The 22,966-nt window shown below is 42.6% G+C and overlaps 1 protein-coding gene across 4 annotated transcripts; it reads right to left on the bottom strand.

Annotated features, from left to right (window-relative positions):
* Positions 1 to 293: 293 nt before the first annotated feature.
* Positions 294 to 22,329, bottom strand: ZNF354A (zinc finger protein 354A). Of its 4 annotated transcripts, XM_082453498.1 has the most exons (6): positions 22,166 to 22,329; positions 21,031 to 21,118; positions 16,722 to 16,848; positions 15,698 to 15,793; positions 7,284 to 7,332; positions 2,181 to 2,317 (listed from the first exon to the last, which is right to left on the bottom strand). In XM_082453498.1, exons 2-6 carry the CDS (start codon positions 21,061 to 21,063, stop codon positions 2,299 to 2,301), a joined length of 324 nt encoding a protein of 107 aa, XP_082309624.1. In that variant the 5' UTR covers positions 21,064 to 21,118; positions 22,166 to 22,329; the 3' UTR covers positions 2,181 to 2,298. The 4 variants fall into 4 exon arrangements, with proteins under 4 accessions (XP_082309621.1, XP_082309622.1, XP_082309624.1 ...); XM_082453495.1 differs by lacking the exon at positions 7,284 to 7,332 and having other exon boundaries at positions 294 to 2,317; XM_082453497.1 differs by lacking the exons at positions 2,181 to 2,317; positions 7,284 to 7,332 and adding an exon at positions 9,702 to 13,217.
* Positions 22,330 to 22,966: the final 637 nt, after the last annotated feature.

Genomic DNA, 22,966 nt, shown 5'->3' with positions numbered 1-22,966 from the left:
AAATATATATTTAGTAGCTTTAATCTTGAAAATCGCTTATTTTTCCATTTAATATACTTAAGAGGACAGCTCACAGTATATAGCATGTATAATTTTATAATAAATGACTTCAGAGCAAAAAAAATAATTCCGAGAACAGAATTAAAAATTGGGTAGAAAATTTCCACACAGCAATTACTAGAACAAAGGAAGAGAACAGGCTTTTATTTCTATTTTTAAATGAAATCCATACACAAAGTTTGACATCAAGTCAGGAAAAGGACAAACCCCAGAAAGTGAGAGGTAGTTTACAATTCAGTTTTATCTTTTATTTGGTCCTTTTCTCTAAAAATGTATAATTTCTTTGACCACATCTTTTATATACTATTACAATGTCAGTTACTTAAAAAAAAGTATTAACAGTTTACAGTTTAACAGGAAATCCAGTGCACACTTCCCCTCATCACCCAGATGTTTATAACAATTACATATGATATGCAGCATATGATGCTGTAGAGAAAACGATTATTTTACAAATGCCCAAAGTCAATGTCTCCAGTCAGGAATTCTTCATTTTAGGTTATTATAAAGTGTCTAATAGGATTGAACAATTTCCACTTTCCTCATTATCTATTACATAGGTTTATCCTTGGAATTTATTATTTGATGACTAAATCATAGAACAGCTTTTCATATCCATTACATTTATTACATCACTTTCATGTATTCTGATGAGCTTTGGTTTCAGAATTTCACACATGCAAACCTACTTTCTAGGGGTTCTCTTCAATATGAATTTTATAATGATTAGTAAGAGATGACCTGTGATTGAAAAGTTTCCCACATGTATTACATTCATAGGGTTTCTCTCCAGTATGAATTCTCTGATGGGCAATACGTGATGAGCTTTGTCTAAAAGTTTTCCCACATGTATTACATTTGAAGGGTTTCTCTCCTGTATGAATCCTTCGATGTTGAATAAGAGCTGAACTTTGGCCAAAAGATATCCCACATTCTTCACATCGATATGGTTTCTCTCCTGTGTGAATTCTCTGATGATTACTAAGGGAAGAGTTACACCTGAATGTTTTCCCACACTCATTACATTTATAGGGTCTTTCTCCAGTATGCATTCTCTGATGTTGAATGAGAGCTGAACTTTGTCTGAAGGCTTTCCCACACACTTTACATTTACATGGTTTCTCTCCAGTATGAATTCTTTCATGAATAATAAGTGTTGAGTGGGAACTTAAGGCTTTACCACATTCATTACAATTATAAAACTTCTCACCAGTATGAATTATTCGGTGTCTGTTAAGTCGTGAAATAGAAGTGAAACCTTTTCCACATTCATTACATCTATAAGGTTTTTCTCCAGTGTGAATTCTTTCATGTTGAATAAGAGATGCACTCTGACTGAAGGCTCTCCCACATTCACTACATTTAAAAGGTTTCTCTCCTGTGTGAATTCTCTGATGATAACGAAGGGATGAACTAGACTTAAAGGTATTGCCACATTCATTACATAAATAGGACTTCTTTCTGGAATTCATTCTCTGACATCCAGGAAGGGATGTGTTGCAACTAGATGCCTTCCTACCTGGATTATATTTATAGGGGTTTTCTCCAGCATGGATTTTTTGATGTATAAAAAGGCCTGACCTTCTGCTGAAGGATTTACCACATTCTTTACATCTATAGGATTTCTCCACCGTGTGTGTTCTTAGGTGTTTATAAAGGGATGTACTGAGAGTGAAGGCTTTCCCACATTCTTTACATATATAGGGTTTCTCTCCAGTATGAGTTATTTGATGTTGAATAAGAGCTGAACTTTGGTTAAAGGCTTTCGAACAGTCTTTACATTTAAATAACTTCTCTCCACTATGGTTTTTCTCATGTTTACGAAGGGATGAAGTGTTAATGAAGGTCTTCTCACACATACTACATTTATAACGTTTCCCGGCTGTGTTGAATTTTTGTTGATTAAGTAAATTGGAATTCTGTTTGAAGCTGTTTCCTTGTATTTCACATTTTGGTGGGGATTTTTCTCTGGGAACCACCTGTTGCCTAACAAGGACTGACTTTGGGCTGAAGTTTTGGCCAAATTCAGTATTTTTATGTTTTCTTTCTATAGTGAGGATTTTTTTGTGAGTGACTGAAACTATCTGAACACTTTCTTTCTTCTTCTGCTTTTTCTCTAATCTGTCTTCATATTTGCAGGGTTTTTCTGATTTGAAGTCCCAGGGTCCATTCCTTTTGGATCTTTTCATTATCAGCTGCTGAAATGAAGAACCTTGCGTTTGAGTTGACTTTGTGGTTTTATAACTGTTCTTCCATCCTGGAAGGGAAAGAAAAAACTGGAGATGTTTCATGTGATACAGCATTTGGCTACTGAGACTAAATGTATAGACTGAATATTGATGGTATTTAAATAAGGTCTTGGTATCTGGCCAAAAATAGTAAGAAGAAAAACTTAGGAGATTTAAGTGGTACAGAGAAACAATCAACAGGAGTTGAGAACAACAGGGTGGAGAAAAGATTAAACAAACCCATTTAAAGAGGGTGAGTGCAAGAGTGATGAGAAGAATTGGCTAATGGAAAATGGAGAAGAGGGATTCAAAGGGGAGCCATGAATTGGAAAAGGCAGCCTGGGATCAGAGTCCAAAGCCCATGATAGAATCCTAAATTATCTTCCTGACATTTTTCTCCTTTGTGTTATCATTCCTAATCTGGAAAGTCTTCATCCCTTTTCCCTCATGCCAAATTCCTTTGTATCCTTCAGAATCAGTTCAAAAGTTAACTCTGAGTCCTTTCTTAACTGTGAGTTTCCATAGTGCATTCCTCTTATTATAGGCACTCACCACAGTGTTTAAAAAAAAAAAATATATATATATATATTCTATATATGTAATTATACTTATCTATATCTAAATATTTTTCACTTTCTTTTTCTACCCTAATGTTCTCTGCAAGCAGATTAGCATGCCCTATTAACCTACAGATCTTCCTAATGGCATCTGAATTATACACAAAATGTTTGTTTTGTTAATCTTCCTTAATAACTTATATATACCTAATTTGAACAATGTCAAATAATCTCAATTATTTATATATTAATTTCACACACACACACACACACACACACACACACACACACACATACACACACACACAAACACACACACAAGATTCAAGCACTTGTATGAGACGTTGCCTTCCAGGACAGTACACTATACAAGCAATGGGAGGGTTTCAGAGCCAGTTCAACCAGGAAGTAATTACTGAATTAATCTACAGAGGTGTCAACAGGTAGGCATGAAGCCAAAAGTTGCAAGATAGGGAAGCAGCCTTGCTCATGCATCAAGCAGGAGATGCTATGCAAGCAGCATAGAAAAGAGTCAAGGATCAGTAAGACAAGAATAAACATAAAAAGGTAAAAAGGGCTAACATGATAAGGTGGTAAAAAACAGAATTAAATTCAATAAATTTTAAAATTGGGTAAGGACACAATTCATTGAATATTAAATTCTGTCAGGGGAATAGGTATACATATAGTTTGGCATTTTCTCCTGGGCTAGAGTAACCATTTAAAGGGCTCCTTTGCAACTCACTGTATTTTGAGATTCCTATCTGACATTCACTTTCTCACCTGTATACAGATTCTCTCTGCTTGGTGAACATAATATATTCTGCTTTTCTCTTTTCTTCTACCAGTGTTAACTTCTCAGTTTCCTTCATGGGTAACTTTTTCTATTTCCACTTTAAAAATTGCTTTCCCTAGGGTTTGGGATTTTTTCCCCCACTCTACACACACTCTCTGACTAATTTTATATGCACCCATCTTTACTATTTTTTTTTAAGGCACTGATATTTGCCAAGCAGAGCAAGTGAGAATAACACGCATTTTAAAATACATATATAGATAAGTATCAATAAATCACTCATTAAATTAGGGACCACATCTTCTGGAAGAGCCCATAATGTGCATTTGTGTAATAGCTCTTTTTCACTTAGCCAATCACAAAACCTATCTGCTCTCTAATTTTTACTCTTTGTTGGAACAGAAAGAGGAGTTTTTAATTTTTTGTTCAACACCTTTTAATTTCCTTGTCCATCTAAGCCTTGCTTAAGTGATCCAAATTTCAGTAACATTATTTGGGCACAAGTGTGGGAGGCAGTGGTAAAAATGGAGTACTTTCCCTGTGAACATCAGTCATTGGTTCTAGGTTACTACACGAGCTGGGAAGAAGATAGCAAGATTCCAAAATTTTGGATTGTAGTTTATAAGGCAAAGTTAGAGACCCTGCCTTACGTCTCTATGTAAAGACTGCAGTTTTACAACCAACAACTTTACTAGAGCCCTGAGCACTGGGCTCGGGTACCTAAATGGTACTCTTTCTCATGCTTTACTGTTCCACCATAGTCTCCCAACTAGTCTTCCCACCTCAAATCTTGCTCTCTGTCAATTCAGTCTCCACGCTGTAGCCACAGTAATCTTTCTAAAATCCACATCTTACCATGTTGCAAACTTCTGTAAGATCCTCCAACTTATCTTCAATGATTTGTATATAAGTAAGGTCCAGAGTACTTAACATGGTCAACAAGGTGTTTCATGATCTGACCTTCATTCACCTCGGTACTCATTTCCCTCCTCTGGTTTCTTGCCAGGTATGCTGAACTGCATGCAGTTTCTGGAGCACTACATGTTTTTTTCTTATTTCGTTATCTCTGCATATGCTGGAGACATCCTTTCCATTCACAAATATTTATTAAGTGCCTACCATGGACCAGGTAATGTTCTAGGGAATGTAAGGAATGTGATGAGTAAGACAGAGTTCCAGTCTTTGAGGAGCTTATACCTTGGTTTTTTGTATGTGTATGTGTGTGTGTGTGTGTGTGTATGTGTGTGTGTGTGTATGTGTGTATGAGGGAGGGATGGACTGACAAATAATAAGTAAACAAATAACAACCATATGGATGTGTGAAGCAAGAGCTTCCTGGGCAAAGGAAACAGCAAACACGAAAGTGTGGTGACTTCTGAGGAACAGCAAAGAGGCTGTGTGGCTAGAGTGCAGCGAGCAAAAGAGAAAATGGTAAATAACATTGGAGGAATAGGTAGAGGCAAGTCATATAAGGCCTCACAGGTCATGTAAGGACTCTGGAATTTTATTCTAAGTATGATGGGAAGTCACAAGGCAATTACATGCTCACTCAAGTTGGCTACTGTGTAGAGAACAGACTGTTGGGGCACAAGTGGAAGCAGGGAGCAGGGAAGATTAGGAGGCTCCTGTAGTCAAGCAGGTGAGAAACGGGGTAGAGGTAATATGGTGACTACATCCTTATCACATACTAACAGAACTGGAATTGCTGGTGGACTGTATGTGGGGTGCTGAGAGGGAATAAAAGAGTTAGGGAGCACTCCTAGGTTTCCAGCCTGAAAACAATGAATGCTGGCACAAGCTACTGAGAAGGAGAAGACTAGGAAAAGGGCAAGTCTCAGGGGTTATTCTGTTTCAGATATGTTGGTTATGGCTGAGATGCCTTAAGAGACACTGAAGAAGATACTGAAACATTCAGTTTTATGTATTATTTTGGAGATATTTTTAGATTATTTTGGAAAAGGTTAGAGTTACAGTCAGGTGTTTAGGAGTCATCAGTAGGTAAGTTTTATTTAAAGCTGAAGAACTGGGCTTCCCTGGTGATGCAGTGGTTAAGAATCCGCCTGCCAATGCAGGGGACATGGGTTTGAGTCCTGGTCCAGGAAGATCCCACATGCCACGGTGCAACTAAGCCCGTGTGCCACAAATACTGAGCCTGCGCTCTGGAGCCCGTGATCCACAACTGCTGAGCCTGCGCACCTGGAGCCCGTGCTCCACGACAAGGGAAGCCACCACAATGAGAAGCTCGCACACCGCAACGAAGAACAATCCCCGCTTGCCGCAACTAAGAGAAAGCCCGCGCGCAGCAACGAAGACCCAATGCAGCCAAAAAAAAAAAAAAAAAAGCTGAAGAACTGAAAAAAATCACTTAGGCACTGTAATACTAGAGGGCAAGAAAAGAAAAGCAGAAGAGTATGGTGGTCCAGAAGCCAAAGGAAGAAAGTTCTCCAGGGAGGAGGCAATGATCAACTTTGTTAAACAATTTAAGAATTAAAAACTTAACCCTGATTGTGCCAAGATGGAGACTGCCTGGGATTTAATAACTGCTTTTCATGGAATAGTAAGGAAGAAAGCCCCACTGGAGTGCACAGAAGAAACAATGGGAGGTGAGAACATGGAGACATCAAGTATAGAAATGCTTTTGAAAAGTTTTGTTTAAAGGAGAATAGAGAAATAGGACATGGGGAGTTTTTATTTTTTAATGGAAGTAATTACAGCTACAAGGGTCCATACCAATACTGGGAAACTCACCTCAACTCTACTTCAAGTGCCAATGCCTTAGTGCAGAATGGGACTAATAAAACAGTCATGTTTCCCAATGAAGGGGACATGAGTCCTGGATTATGGACATCCTAACTGTTCTTTATGGTCTGCTTAAAGTTTTCTGTAGGTCTAAGATATGTCTCCTGAAGTGCAGTTCAACTTTTGCTCTCTCCCAGAATCAAGCCTGGGCCTGAGCTAACTCATGAACAAGGTTATGACTTCGGTCAGAAGTTTAGAGACCAGGTGATCTTGCCAATGACCACCACCCTGACTAGTTCCTGTCATTAGGTCTAGATTCTCCTCCCTTGGTGCTTATGAAACTCTGTGAGTCTCTCTTCAACCTTCTCTCCCTAGATGATTTCATCCACTCCCACACCTCCTATCTGAATGACTATCCTGACCCTCAAAACACTTTACAGAGGTATTTCCAGCTGCCTGCTAGACTCTTCATTTGAGTCTTTTTCTTCAAATTCAGCTTGTCCAAATCCGAATCCAGTGCATTCCTTTCAAACTCTTTTTTGTGTTTCTGAGTTCTGAATTATATCATAACTTCTTCAGCTCCTCTGCCATGAATTCTTAGTTTCATCTCAGAATCTTCTCTCCCCTGCATTCCAAGTCTAGTCAGTCATCAAATTCCCTTGAATCTCTTCACTAAGATGTCTCTAACAACCATCATTAATATATCCAAGTTCAGGATCTCCTTACTCAATAGTGACTATTGCTATTGACCTTCAATTTCATCCTTTGACCCGTTTCTCACCTTTCTAGTATTACTTCCCACCGAATTTAACCTTCTTACTATATAGAACTCCTCTTATTATTTCAAAAAGCATTGATTGCTCCTTATTGAATTCATTCATCAAATACTTTAAAAGCACCTACAATATGTCAGGCTCTATCCCAGGCATGTGATCCACAAGACATTCCAGATCTGGTAATGAAAAGAAACAGTTAACTTCTTTAAGGAGTTCCCAGTTTGGCATTACAGACAAAAAAGGAGAAGTGTGATAATTTATACAACAAAAACACAAGACAGAAATGGATGAAAATGTGAGCTTACAAAAAATTCCAAAGCTGGTAAGGCATACAAGTGGTGGCCAGAATTTGGGGGAAGAAATGTCTAAAATGAGATTTTAAAGGATTAGCCATAGATTAGATGGAGGGATAGTGTGAGGGCTAAAGGCAGCATCAAAATCTTTGAACCCAAGGCAACTTTCCAGACCTATATCTTTCCCACCTTATCCTACAGGTGGTCAGATTCAAAATTATTCCTATAAAAATGTCACATGCATTTGCAGTCTCATAAGGTTTTCTAGAGTCAGAGAATTGAGGGAGCTATATGCTGAGAATTACACACAACACCACGATGGGGGCAGAACTACACATCTGTAAATGTATTCCAGAATGCCTGTGTTGGTGAAAAAGAGAAATGCTGTTTTAGAAATTCTGTTGTTGGTAATTCTGATTTTTAAAGCTTTTTATTATGGAAAATGTTCAGCATGTACAAAAGTAGTGAATTGTACAATGAATTGCCAAGCCAGCATCAACAATCACTAATGCTGTTTCATCTATTACTTTATTATGGGTTGAATTGCATCACCCAAAAAAGATATGTTGAAGTCCTAATTTCCAATAACTCAGAATATGACCTTATTTGGTAATAGTAACTTCGCAGATTCAATCAAGTTGGGATGAGGTGATTAGGGTAGGTCCTAATATGACTGGTGTCTTTATAAAAGGGAAATTTGGACACAGGCAAGCACAGAAAGACCATGTCAAGATACCCCAGGGGAACACCAAGTGACAAGAGAAGCAGAGACTGGAGTGATGCAGCTGCAAGCCAAGGAACAAGGACCACTGGCCACCTCCAGAAGGTAGGGAGAGGCAAGGAAGGATCCTACCTGGAGTTTCAGAGGGAGCATGGTCCCGCAAAACTGTGAGACAATAAATTTCTGTTGTTTAAAGCCACACAGTTTGTGGCACTTTGTTGGAGCAGGCTGAGAAAATTAATACAACTCCCTTACGTCTCTTTCATTAGCATATGCTAAAGTATGCTAATTCCATATTATATCATTTCATCAATAATATTTCAGAACACATTTCTCAAAGATAAGAACTCTACTTGTAAACATAACCACATATTATACCCACCAAAATCAACATTATTGTTTGAAGTTATTTTTGCCTGTAAGGAATTAATTACATGTTCTTCACCCAATTCCAATGTGGTGGTGGTGGGGGGGTGGTTTCCACATCAATAATAAGCAATTCTTGGATACCAACTGGGTGTCCTACAATTCAACTCTGACATTATCTACCTGGAGATAGCATCATATCCCACAGGTCAAGGGTTCAGTCCTACAAGACTGCCCCCTGCCTCCCTCAGACACCAGTCACAAGCCCAGGTTATCATCTGTACTTCTGACCAACTGGCTATAAATCAGAGGTTCCCAAGACCCCCTTCTTAGGTTTGGTTAATTTGCTACAGTGGCTCATGGAACTCAGAGAAACATTTTGCTTACTAGATCACCAGTTAATTATACGAGGATATAACTTGGGAACAGCCAGATGGAAGAGATGCACAGGGCAATGTATGGGGAAAGGGCATGGAACTTCTAAGCCCTCTCTAAGGACACCACTCTCCCCAGATCTCCACATATTCACCAACCCAGAAGCTTTCTGAATCTGTCCTTTTGGGTTTTTATGGAGGCTTCATTACACAGGCATGATTGATTAAATCATTGGCCACTGGCAACTAATTCAACCTCCAGTCCCCCTCCCCTCCTTGGAGGTCAAGGGGTGGTACTAAGTTTCAACCCTCTAATCACATGATTGGTCCTGGCAACCAGGCCCCATCCTAAGGTAGGGTCCAAAAGAAACCTCATTAACATAACAAAGACACTTTTGTGGCTCTCATCATCTAGGCATTCCCAGGGTTTTAGGAGCTCTGTACCAAATATATATTTCTTGTTATAAATCATAATATTTATATAAATCACTAAGGATCTTTATTCAAGCTGCTGTGATTTAAAAGCATTTGAGATAATTTTTCTCTATGTGACTAAGCCAACAATCTGAAACACAATTAGGGTCATTTGTTTCATTTTGCTTTCAATATTTATGGAATACTTTTTCATTTTTATTTAATCTTGTTTTATAATTTATAAAACATTTTTATGGTTCCAAAGTCAACATTATAAAAACAAGGTATCTTAAAAAAATTCTACATTCTATCCTTGTTCTCTCAATCCTTTTCCTTTTTCTTCCTTCACCTTATAGGTAACCATTTTTATAGATCTGTTTTATCCTTTTTTTTTTTTTTTGGCTTCTCTATTTTTTTTTTTTAATATAAGCAACTATACACTTTTTCTTTTTTGGTATCTCCTCCTTTCTTTGATAAAAGTCCTACTCTCACTGTTCTGTTCTGCACTTTCCCCTACTTAGTAATATCACCCCACAGTGGAATTTACAGAGTTCTTCCTCATTCCTTTTTACAGTGAGAATTCCACTGTGAGAATGTCCCTCACCTTATTCAACCAGATTCCTTTGATGGACAGTTGGATTAACTCTAACTGTAATACACCAGGACATCATATGGGTACATGATAAAGGTACAGCTTTAAACCAACATCCATATTGCTAATTAGAAATCATAGCATTTATAAAATTCTAGCCCAAACTGGACCCACTGGGCTAAAGTCATCCAAAGCCACATACAACCAAAATCACCTCTTCTGCCAGCCAAGAGAGCCAGCCTCCTTAGAATGAGGAAGCTCTTTATGTACTGACATGGAAAGAGTTTCAATATATATCAAGTGAAAGGGGCAGAATAATGTGTGCTGTATAATATAATTTGAGTGGACAAAGGAAAAAAAAGAAATATTTGTTTATATTTGCATAGAAGAGCTCTCCAGCTACTGCCTCCTTGTCACATCTCACCTTGTCGTATCCCACGCGTATTCATCTCCTCCTGCTCACTCACCCTTCATGGGCTCCATTCTGGCTTCTGTCCTTACCACTACTCTCTCTAAGGCAACCATGGCCTTCATGTGACAAAGGCAAGATGCTCTCTTCAGTCCCCACCTAACTTACCTCTCAGCAGCATCTGATAGTGATGCCTCATTTTCCTTCAGATGCTCACTACCCAAGCTACAGTGACCCTGAACTTGCCTCCAAATTCTTCTCATGTTCCACCAGCTTCAATCTCCTTTGCGGCTTTTCAATCTCCTTTGTGCGCTCATTTTCCTCTACCTGATCTTTAATCCTTGGAGTTCCATAGCGTTGAGTCCTAGGCTCCTGATTCTTTTCACTCTGTACCCTTTCCACAGGCCAGCTTCATCTATAAACATACTCTAGGCAAGACTTCTCTACTCTCCATACCTAATTATACAACACCGCACTCAAAACAGCAACTTACATGTCTCAAAGACAGCCTCAACTGAATTTATGATTATTTCCTCCCCCCAACCTGTATAACCTTTTTGTCTCTGTAATTGGCACCAGTTCTGAATCAAAACTTTAAAAGGCATCCTTCACACCTCTCCTTCCGCTAATCAATTACCAAGACTTGTTTATTCTGCCATCTAAATATGTCTCAAGTTCATCTACTTTTCCCTAGCTCTACTGATACCATCCTTTATGAGACTTGACTTCAATGACACTAGACTCCTGAGTTTCCTTCTATAGTACACCTTACCCTTGTCTTCCCTACGGGTTCATTTCTCTCTGCCTAGCCATGAAATGACAGAGTTCCTCAAGATTGAGTCCTAGGCTCTTTCTTGCTCTTGCTGTACTCTGAATCCACTCCACAGGCTAACTCAAACTCAACCACTGTTTCAATTATCTTTAGTGACAGGGTCTCCCAAATTTACATTTAATGCCCAGGGTATATTATGAGGGGTGGAACTCCAAATCAAACAGGCTATTTGACATCTCCACGTGAATAACTGGGTCAACCAAAGACAACTTAATTTAATTCATCCAAAACCATATTTATACCATCCCCCAATCTGATCTCCTAGCACCACTATCTCAGTGAATGATATCACTGTCCATCCCAGAACAAGCCACAAACCAAGCACGCATCCTTGACAACTCCATCTCCTCTATCTTTCATATCTAAACCATCTCCAAGTCCTGTTGCTTTTATCTGCCAAATATCTCTGAACCTGAAACTGGTTCCCTTTTTTCTGTCTCCATCACCACTACCTAACCAAGTCATTCATACATTCACTAACTGGAAGCTGACTCTGACCAGGCACTATTTTAGGTACTGGGGACATGGGAACAAATGAAACAGACAACCCAGCATGAGGGAATTTACAATCCAGAGGAAGAGCTGATAATAAATAAATATGTACTATTTTGCAGTAATAAGTACTCTGAGAGAAAATGAAGCATGATGAGGGGATAAAGAATGTGGAGGACAAAGGACAAAGGATGAGCTGTGTCTAACTGACAAAGTGCCATCTGAGCAGAAACCTGTATAGTGTGAGGAAGTGAGTCAAGTGGGCTCCTGGCCGTCAGGAAGAAGAATGGTCCAGGAGAGGAAAAAGCAAGTGCAGAGGCCCTGAGGTGGGAGCCTGCTTGGCCTTCCTGATGAACTACAAGGAGGCCAGGGTGATTAGAGTTCTCCAATGAAAGGCAGAGAGGAAGGAGGTGAAAGCGAAGAGGTAGCTGGGGCCAGACCACAAAGGCCTCTGAGGGCCACGTTGGGGGCTTTGGATTGTGTTCTATGTGATAGAAGCCACTAGAGGTTTTGAGCATAGGAGTGAGATGACCTGATCTATCTTTTAAATAGACCATTCTGGCAGCTACAAGGACAGTAGATGTTGGTGGCAGGAGAGGAGTGCAGGGGATGAGAACAAGACTGAATCAAACATAGTAAACAGGGCTACAGAGCATTTGGGCTCAACTTTCATCTTGTAAGAAATTCACTCTTTAAAATCACTGCATGTTATTTCATTAGGCTGCCGCTATAACCCCAACAGCACCTTTCTGCAAATTAGAAAAAGACCCCTACTCTCTGTGCAGATGCAGCCCCAGCAAATCTCAGTGAGTGGAAGGCAGCCCACAAGCAACCCCTCAGCTGACCACCCTTCCAGGTTCAGTCTGCCCTGAATTCTTGCATAAATATAACAAAGGAAGAGAAAAAGACAAAGAAAGAAAAACACATTTTCATTGGAGGTAACTGTTTACCTAGATAATCCCTGGATTTTTAAATTTTTGAATAAAAGAATACTTTCATGTTAGGTGTAAACCAAACTCATGAGACATTCAAGTTGATTTAATCACATTATTCTTATTTTATATATATATATATCTTATATACATAATATTCCAGAATAGTGATTAGACTTTGGACTCATTTCTTAAGTAAGAGACTCAGATGAGACGTGTACCCTTTGAGCCATTTCCTCCCATCTCTCAACATGAAACATACAGATCCAGGGATGACAGTTTGTTTTCCCTTTTTGTCTTGTTTTTCCTACTTGTGAGTAGTTTTGACGTGAAAATAATATTTTTAAAGCACATTTGGAGGCAATTAGAGGTTCTAGGAGTCCTACCCTGGAAGCATAAGCTCTTCCGTCACTGGCTGTTCAAAGGGTCGGTTTTTGGTTCTGGTCTAGAGTTAATGATCAAGGTGCTTCCAAGAACATCCAGGTCCTTCACCTGAGCTCACAGGGAAGTGAGCTCCCCTTGGAAGGGAAACTGTTCTGAGGGCACTTTAGTCCAGGCAGATGGGAGACTCGCTAGGGGTGCAGGAGAGACACAACCACAGGCCAGCACTCCCAGGACGCTCCATCTGACTGTCACCTTTGACCAAAGAGAGCAGGTTCATCCCATCAAGAGAAACGCGCACACCGGTTGGCTCTGATGTCCTTACTTCCTCCAGACACCCACTCAGAGTTTTCCTTCAGGGACAGCTTCCCAAACCTGAGGACCTGACATCACCACTAGGTGTCTTCAGGGTCTCTCTGGACAGCTTTCGACTCCAGTCATACTTTCTATTCAGTTTAATCCAACTAACACTGCACTCAGGAAGGGGGACTCCTCATGGATCAGAGGCTCCCGAGGCGAATGCAAAGGGAACAATTCTTCCGTCTCTTCCTTTGATCTTGCATGCCAGACTCAGTCCACACCTGACGCCCCTCCTAAACTCTCCACTGGTTCCCTGCTGCCTGCGTTCTCTGTTTACTTTGTGGTGGTCTCCAGCAGTTCCCCCAAAATTAGAATATTTCTCCCAAATGACAGTTAAAAGATATAAGGAGAGATAAGTGTGGTTCCCACCTCAGAAGATCTCACCTTATACGGGGAAGAATGAGCTCTACTAAAGGTGTGGGGGCTTCAGGGATCGAGACAGCCCGTCCCACAGCCCTTCTGCTGGGCCCGCATTGTGAGGGGTCATCCTGACTCGTCTGGACCCGACAGCAACCTCAGACGAGTCCTACCACGTCTATGCCAGGTGGCTCCACATTGGTTGCAGGCTGATCCTTGCAGAATATAAACCTGGGCCCGTGGCCAGGGTACTTCAACTCCTCAGAGGCTGTGCCTGGCTCTCAGGTCCCTGCCCCCCCCTCCCTGCTCCCGTCTCCACACACCGGCTTCCTTTGTCTGGACTCTCAGACGTGCTCCTCCTGCGCCTGAACGCTTCTCACAACGTGGGATCCGGCCCTTCCTCGGGAAGCCTTGCCCACAGCATCCCTCCTGTTCCACGTTCTCACAGAACCTGCAGCTCTTCCCCAGAGGTCCTCACCAGAGTCTGTCATTCCACAGCCCTGTGTGCGCTTAGCCTTCCCCTCCACTGAGCTCTGCCAGGGCAGGACCTGTGTCCTTCTGTCCAAGGTTGCACTGCTGTTTATCACGGGACAGGAAAGCAGTGGGCGAGGGTTAGAACCTGGCTCCCCCAGAGCCCTGGCCTCCCCAATTCAACAGCTCTCAGTCCTCAACTTCCATGACAGCCGAATCTGCCATTTTTCTCCTCTGGTGACTTCTTCTCAGGCTCAGCCACAGATTCTTCCTTCTTAACCCACCTCATAAACACTGAGGTTTCCTGGGACTCTGTCCTCTCCTCCGTTCCCTCATCTTCTCAGCTCAAGGCTTCAAATGCCACCTTTGCACTGATGGCTCCCTGACCTCCCTGTTGAGTTCTGACCCTGTTTACCTTCTACAGCTGTCCACTGACGACCTCTACCCATATTTCACTCACATCTCAAATGAAACCCATCCCACACTGAACCTGTCCTATACCCTTAATGAAGGGACCTCTCCTCTTTCCTGAACTCACTGCACATGCCTTCCTCCAGGTAACGTCTTGCCTACATTATGCAATAATGTCCAGAAGGTTCCCACCTCTAGTTTTTCCTCACTTCAAATCTAAGACCAACAGTGTTTCCAAAGCGACCATTCTTATTTAATTGAAATTGCGTAATAAGGACTTCATGAATATATTCTCTGTGAAAATTTTAATAACATTGCATGTAACTAAAGTCCCCTTTCATCAATACTCATTCTCGATCCCAATCCAAATGTAACTAGTTACCAGCTTAGGTGTCCCCCGACCTTTCTCTCGGCACTTACACGCATATTATGCATATAGACAAACACCCACATAATTTTCTTTACACATAAATGGCGACATGTCATAATCATGCACCGTAACTTGCTTTAGTCCTTCACATAGCTTGGAGCTCCGCCCACACCAGTGCTGCTGCTTTCTGACTGTGGTGCTGTGTGCCAGTGTAGGGACCCACCTCAGCTTCTTTAGCCTTTACTGAAGGACGTTTAAAGTATCTCAGACTCAGACTATTTTTTCTAAAATATCAACAACCATACAACTCTTCTGCTTGAAACTCTTGAATTATTTCCAGTCATCCATGGACAGTTCCCATCCCTAAGAACTGTACCAAAGCACTTCATAGTGTGGCTCCCATCTGGCTTTCTAATCTCATTTCCTTCCTCATCTCTTTCTTTTCCCATATACCCTGAGCTTCAGTCTGAATGAATTATCTGCAGTTCCTTAAATGCACTAAGTTTGCTGAATGAATGCATTACAATGTAGCCCTCCTCTGAAACAACAGGAACAAAGAAACAACAAGAAAAAAGATCCTGAGAGATTCACCTGTGCAGTAATTATCAGAGAAGAAGAGGAAGCTTGTGACTCGGGGCCTTAGCGTCCCTTCTCCACAACTTCTTGAGGACTGAGAACCTGCAGAAATTTCCCTGACCAACATCTCCGAGTTGCACATGCACTCATTTACCAGACTGCTGCCTGCAGAGATTCCCCACCCACTCACCTAGAGAGGAGCCTCCAGGGCTTTCTTTCTCTACCTTCCAGGGATCTTCTCCTTGCTGCAACAGGGAGATCACCTTTGGTTTGGAAAATGGGAGTCCTGCTCATAGACCAAAAAGAAGAAAAAAAAAGAAAAAAAAGACTTGATTTTGCCTTGACACAAAGAGGTATCTGAGATCTGAGTGGAAAACTCAAAGGATGATACAGAGAACTTCTGTGGGATGCTCAAGTTGTGCCCCCACAATGTGAGGGGTGTGTTAGGGTAAAGGCAAGGGGCAATGTAACATTTAGTTGTATGTTAGTGAAGTATGATAAACATGCAGCCTTGATTAACAGGGTGCTAATAGTTTTCTATACAAGAGGGAATATGTATACACTGTTAAATGTATGTTAAATGTACAGACTAAATTAATATTTGTAACAGGCATCTGTGGAAAGGATTATGTACCATGTAGCTTGTTTAAAATGAGAAAACACTATCTGACTCCCTTTGAAAGATGGCAGCAGTCAGCAAACTACGGGTCATAGGCCAAACTAGGCCACTGTCTGTTTATGCATGGCCCTTGAGCAAAGAATGGTTGGAAAAAAAAAGAAAAGGAATATGTTACAGAGACTATATGTGGCCCACAAAGCTGAAAATATTTACTCCCTGGCCCTTTACAGAAAAAGTTTGCTGACCCCTGTAAAAGAGAATTGAAAAAAGCCAGTGTTGGGTCAAAGAAGAAGGTTGAGGGATGCTATCTGTTAGGAGATGAGCAAACACATCATAGTTCAATCATAGTGGGAAAATGTTGCCTGCAGTGAGGGAATTTCTAATGTGCAGCCCTGTAGAGTGTCCCATCCATGGGGCAATTCCATACCTACGAGGGAGAAAAAGGTTTTCAGGTTTATTTATGGAGATCCAGTTTGTATAGTGCTAAGGCAAAACTCAGCTGAAGTTTTTAATGACCCAGGGCTTTTATCCAGGAAATCAGATGCTGAGGTATCCCAATTTCTGAATTCTGTATCTACAGGGGAAATTTCCTTACCCAATGAGACAAGGTTACTATAGTTCTCCAGCATCACATCTTGGTACAAGTTTCTCTGAGAAGGAGCCAGCTTTCTCCACTCATCCCGCGTAAAGAGCACAGCCACATCTTCGAACGTCACTGACACCTGTAGAGACAAGCATCCCAGCTCACCCAGGACCACCCATCACACAGGGTGAAGAAGGTGGCAGTGGGGAGTAGACGGGCTACCATGAAATGCTTCTATATTATTCTAGGTTCTGAAGGTTCCAGGTCATTTGTTTAATGAACAATTGACCAATGACAAATATATATTGAGTAGCATGAAGTATGAACCAGGCCCCGAGTTAACTGCTACAAGAGATGTGTGGAGGTATTAAGGCCATTAGTGGAAGTATTAATTAGAATAATCTTCCTGTTGGCAATTTGATAACATACATTACAAGCTTTAAAATGTGCATACTCTTTAACTCTCCAATTACTATATTTGTTTGATAATGAACAGTGAACAAAAATGCACATGCAAGGACATTTATCATGGTGTTAGTAACAGCAAAGAAATGGAAACAACCTAAATAATCACCAAGGGAGACTAGTTTAAATAACTTAAGGCACTCTGTGCTCCCTAAAGCTTGAGGACAGTAATAATGGAAATTAAAATAGCTATAATTTATTGAATGCTTTTTTCAGGCTAAGTACTATTCTTAGAGCTTTATATTAACCTTTAGTGTATATCTTTATTTTATCTTCACAACAACCCTATGAAGAAGGTACGATTATTGTGCCCATTTTACACAAGAGAAAACAAAGAGAAATTTATCCAAGTCACACAGCTGGTATGAAGGAAAAACTCACTCCTCCTGCATGTCTCCTCTACTCTTTTTTTTTTTTTTTAAATTAATTAATTAATTAATTTTTGGCTGTGTTGGGTCTTCGTTTCTGTGCGAGGGCTTTCTCTAGTTGTGGCAAGTGGGGTCCACTCTTCATCGCGGTGCGCGGGCCTCTCATTATCGTGGCCTCTCTTGTTGCGGAGCACAGGCTCCAGACAAGCAGGCTCAGTAATTGTGGCTCACGGGCCTACTTGCTCCGCGGCATGCGGGACCCTCCCAGACCGGGGCTCGAACCCGTGTCCCCTGCATTGGCAGGCAGACTCTCAACCACTGCGCCACCAGGGAAGCCCCTCCTCTACTCTTAATACAACACTACTTCACTTCTGACACCAGATGTGGGGGTTTTCCACACACCAAGCAATTGTGGGACACGAGCTGGGTGTCCTACAATTAAACTCAATTCTGACACCTGAAGATAGTGTTAGATTCCCACAAGACTGGCCCCGTTTCAATGTCAATCACAAGTCCAGGTTGTTACCTGTACTGCTGACTGACTGGCTATAAATTGGAGGTTTCTACAGCCCTCTCCTCAGGTTTGATTAATTTGCCAGAGTGGCTCACAGAATTCAGGAAAACATTTACTTACTAGATTACTGGTTTATTATAAAAGAAGATATAGGAACTGGCAGATGAAAGAGAGGCACAGGGAAGGGGTGCACAGCTTCCATGCTCTCTCGGGATTCACCATTCTCCCCGACTCTCTACATGTTCACCAACCTGGAAGAACTCTGAACCCTTTTGGGTTTTTATGGAGGTTCATTACACAGGCATGATTGATTAAATCACTGACCATTGGCGACTGATTGAACTTTCATATCCTAGGGTGGCGGCAGATGGATAAGAGGGGGTATCGGGGGGCAGGACTGAAAATTCCAACACTTTAATCAAGGTTGGTTCCCCTGGCAATTAGCCCGCATCCTTAGGTGGGGTACAAAAGTCACCTCATCAACATAAACTCTGGTGTGGATACAAAACACACCCATTTTGCCTTCATTGCTCTGAAGTAATTTCAGGGATAAAAATCATATATTACTAACCACTTAGGAAATCACAAGGGTTTTGGAAGTTATGTGCCAGGAACAGGGACAAAGACCAAATATATATTTCATATTATAAATCACAATATCACAGCTGGTCAGTGGTAGGGGTAGAATTCCAATCCAAGGAACTGCTTCTCAACGCCTATCTCATAGGGTTAAGAAATAAATGATAATCCATACAATGGAGATAAAGAGTAGTGATGGTAGCACAACGTTGTGAATGTACTTAATGCCAATAATACTCAAAAATGGTTAAAGTGGTAAATTTAATCTTATGTATATTTTATCAAAATAAAAAGTTAAAATGATAAAATAAAAAAATACATATATACATATGTACACATGTACATAAATAAATAATAAATAAGTAAAGGTGCATAGAAAATTATTCTGAGGGCTGCATACCAAAGGTATGACCATGATTATCTCAAGATATTGGGGTAAGAGTGATTTTACTTCCTCTTTTATTCTCTGAAATTTTTAACATTAACATGCAGTGCATGTATAATAAGATAATTTATTGGCACACGGCGGGGAATACAAGAAATGATCTTTGCCCTCAAAAGAATTTACAATCCAACTGGCAGACAAGAAAAACACATGAAACAATTTGAACAAGAAAAGTGTCGCTGGACAGGACCATATACCATTTCCTAGTCAATCCTCATTTTAGAGATGAGAAACACAAGGTCCAGGGCAGTTAAGACACCAGGTCACATACTTTATCAATGGTAGAGACAAGACAATAATTGAAGTTTTCTTTTAACCCAGCACTTGGTGGGTATATTCTCTCTCTGGTCTTAAACGTCCTGTCACTGAGTTTTACACACAAGTCCACATAGTACTGATGTATCGGCAGCAGGTGAGGTTAGGGAGAAATGTCACATAGGACTCACAAGCAGGGATGGAGAAGATTCTGGGTAAGAGAGAAGCCTGGCTCTGTTGGAATGGAATGGGAAAGGCTTAGAAAAAAGTAGCCCAAATATGCAGACGCAGGTCCTAGCCACAGTCTCAGAAGATCAACCACTACCACATTTCATGGGTCCAAAAGATACACAACATCACATTGCAGAGAACTCTGGTAATTTGGGGGCCAGGCCTGCCCTATGTTCTGAAAGATGTACCAGAGGAAAGGCTGGATGATAACTAACATGAACTTAGAGGCCAGACATACCTGGGTTTGATTTCAGGTTACCTGACTTCATTGAGCCTCAGTTTCAAGTGTAAAATGGGGGTAATAACTTCTGCTTCGCTATGAGAGTGAGAACAAAGGTAAAGCCCTCAGGATATTCCCCAGCAACGTTAACTATTATTGTTAGATGAGGATGAGTAAAGGAAGGACACTGTACAGTCATTTCTATCTACCAACAGTAGATAGATAGACATCATGAACTAGAATAATATCGTTTAGCTACCACAACCACCATATATTGAACATCTACTATGTGCCCGGCCCTGATCCGAACGCTTTCCATGCACTAACTCCCAGGATCCTCTCATTTACCCTATGAGGTAGGCCCGGTTGTTGTATTCATTTTACAGGTGAAGAAACTGAGGCACAGAGAGGTGGAGTTATTTGCTCAAGACCCATTAACAGCAACAGAGGAGATGGGCACAAACTCGGCCATCTGGCTCAAAAGCCCCACTGAGTAATCACCGTATACACTGCCTCTCCACTACCAATACCCCATGAAACTCTCACTGCTGCTTCCTGAGGAGTCTTCTCTCTGCTCTTGGAGTCAAGAGACCTCTCCATCTATGTCCCCATCAACATGGCTATCCTTTGTTCACACAGTGGCTCACCTGGATGGGGTCCCACCCTCATTCTCACAACATGAAGATGAAAATGGCAGGTCAAGATCAGTTTTCAAGAGAGTGACAGAAGCAAGGCACATGATCCAGAAAGTTAAGAGGGAGAAAAAACTAAAAACTATGGACTGAGAAAAGCCTGGCGAAGGTATCATGAGGATTTCTCAGGGGTGGAAAGAAAAAGAAAAGCATTCCGGCCAAGGGTAGGGAGGGGGACATGAGTGAGCAAAGGAGGCAGGCCAGAAAGGAACTCTGCCAAGTGCGCATGTTTGTTTGTTCTGACCCCAAGTGGTATAAGACATGTGGCATCTTACCTATCAATTCAGTAATCATACAGTGAATTGAGATTAATGAATAAAAGAGTGTCAATTAGAAAAAAAAAAAGAGAAACACAGGACATGGATTGGGGGGTTGGAGGCAAGCATTCCCTATGCAATCCACCATCCACCAGGGTGGACCAACTCTTCAAAGGGAGAAGGACATGGGCTCCAAATCCTGGCGAAGACTGTATTGGGGAGAAAACTTCAGTTTAAGGGTAAAAAACCCAAAAAACCAATCTGTCTCTAAGACCTGAGATGGCAATGAACTCACCTGAGACCTTGCTTCCCTCTGTTCAGTAGCCATGTCCTCTTTCTGGGCAGTTTCCCCTTAGGATGGGAGAAGTCTCCAGAAGCCAGATCTGAGAGAAGAAAAAGGGAGCCAGGAGGAAGCCCCTTCTGCTTTCCACCCCTCAGAATCAGCAGCTCTGAAACCTTTATACCACTTGAGAATGATGCCAAGTGCCCTCAGAGAAGGAAGTCAGAAGGAACGAGGGGTAGACAGGACCAGAGAGAAGGGCTGGGTCATCCTGGTCCAGGCCCAGCTCTTTCCCTGGCTCAGAGGAAAAGGTCCTAGGACTCCATCAGCAGTAGCAGCAACTCCCTGAGCCTCACCGCGTGCCAGGCACTACCTACCGATACATCATCGAGTCCCACAGCACAGCTGGCACTGTCAGCACCCCATTTTATAGATCAGGAAACTGAGGGCAGAGTGGGAGCAACTTGCCCCAGTCCACACAGCCAGGGAGGGTGGCACCAGGATTCCAAGCACCGCGGGCTCCAGAGCACCTGCTCTAACCTCCCTGCGTGCATGTGCCAACTTTTCTCCACCTCAAGCCTTCCCACCCAATTCCTCCCCCTCCTGTCAAGGAAACAACTTCCAGATTTCTAGAGAAAGCTGCTTCGGAAAGGGCTCTCCTATGGCGGGGAGGGGGCTGCTGTCTTGAGGAAAGGGCACAGAAAACCAAAGATCTGGGTTCCAGTCCTGGCTCTGCTACTGGGGGAAGCCGGCGACTCACTTCTCGCGCAAAACAAGCCTGTCACTCGGGAGTGCAGGGGTGATGGTAAAGGGAGGAAATAATTTTCTCACGTTCACTGCCGGCCCGAAACAAATTCAAATGCCGGCAGGCGCTGGGCAGGTAGCGCGCTGGGAACTGGTCGGGAAGAAGCAGGTGGGTGGCTGGGTCCAGCCAATGGGGACGAAGTGCCCGAGCTGTCTCGTTCAGGGGCACGTCTGTGGCACGGCTGGGGGCGGCAGGCGGACAGAGCCAGGGGTGCCCGGCTCTCGGCCCGCCGGCGCCCACAAAGGCCCGGCTCGCGTCTCTTGGGCCTGTGCCCCATGCCCCGGCGACGCATCCTCCCGAAGCCTGGTCCTCCCTCCCGCATCCTGCCTACCCCCCGCCGCTCACCTCGCCCAGGCCTCGGGGGTTCCGCGGGCCGCAGGCTGGAGGCTCCGGAACTGCCACGGCCGGACAGCAGCTTCCGCTGGGGACTCCCCGCGGTGCCGCCTGGACGGCCCTCTGGCTGGTAATCAGCTCACGCCAGTGGCAAACGCCCGACACCCCACGTAGGTCCGGGAGGGGCGGGGCAGGGACAGTCGCGAGCCCCTCTGGGAAATGTAGTCCACGCGAGAACAAAAGATTCTGGGAAATGTAGTTCTTCGAGCTTGTGTGCGAGGAGAGCCCTGGCTGAGCCTATCACTTGTCCAGACCCCATTCTGGGTTCGTGGTCGCGCTCCCTGGGCTGCTGGCTCCTGGGTTCGCGGTTCTTCCAGGAGGAAACAGAGGTTCCTACAGGGCAGTGACTTGTAGCTCTGCATCTGCGTAAATGATAGCAAGGCAAGTAGACAACCGCCAAGAACAAACCTATTTGCCCTTAAGTCATTCAACAAGAGTGTATGGAGGAGTTCCCTGGTGCCGCAGTGGTTGAGAATCCGCCTGCCAATTCAGGGCACACGGGTTCGAGTCCTGGTCCCTGAAGATCCCACATGCCTTGGAGCAACTAAGCCTGTGTGCCAGAACCGCTGAGCCTGCGCTTTAGAGCCGGCGAGCCACAGCTACTGAGCCCACGTGCCACAACTACTGAAGCCTGCGCGCCTAGAGCCCATGCTCGGCAAGAAAGAGAAGCCACCGCAATGAGAAGCCCACGCACCTCAACGGAGAGTAGCCACCCCTCACACCGCAACTAGAGAAAGCCTGTGCGTAGCAACG

Source organism: Balaenoptera physalus, assembly GCF_965194825.1.
Source record: "Balaenoptera physalus genome assembly, chromosome: 3".
Classification (NCBI taxonomy): domain Eukaryota; kingdom Metazoa; phylum Chordata; class Mammalia; order Artiodactyla; family Balaenopteridae; genus Balaenoptera; species Balaenoptera physalus.
This window is presented reverse-complemented; position numbering and strand designations above follow the sequence as displayed.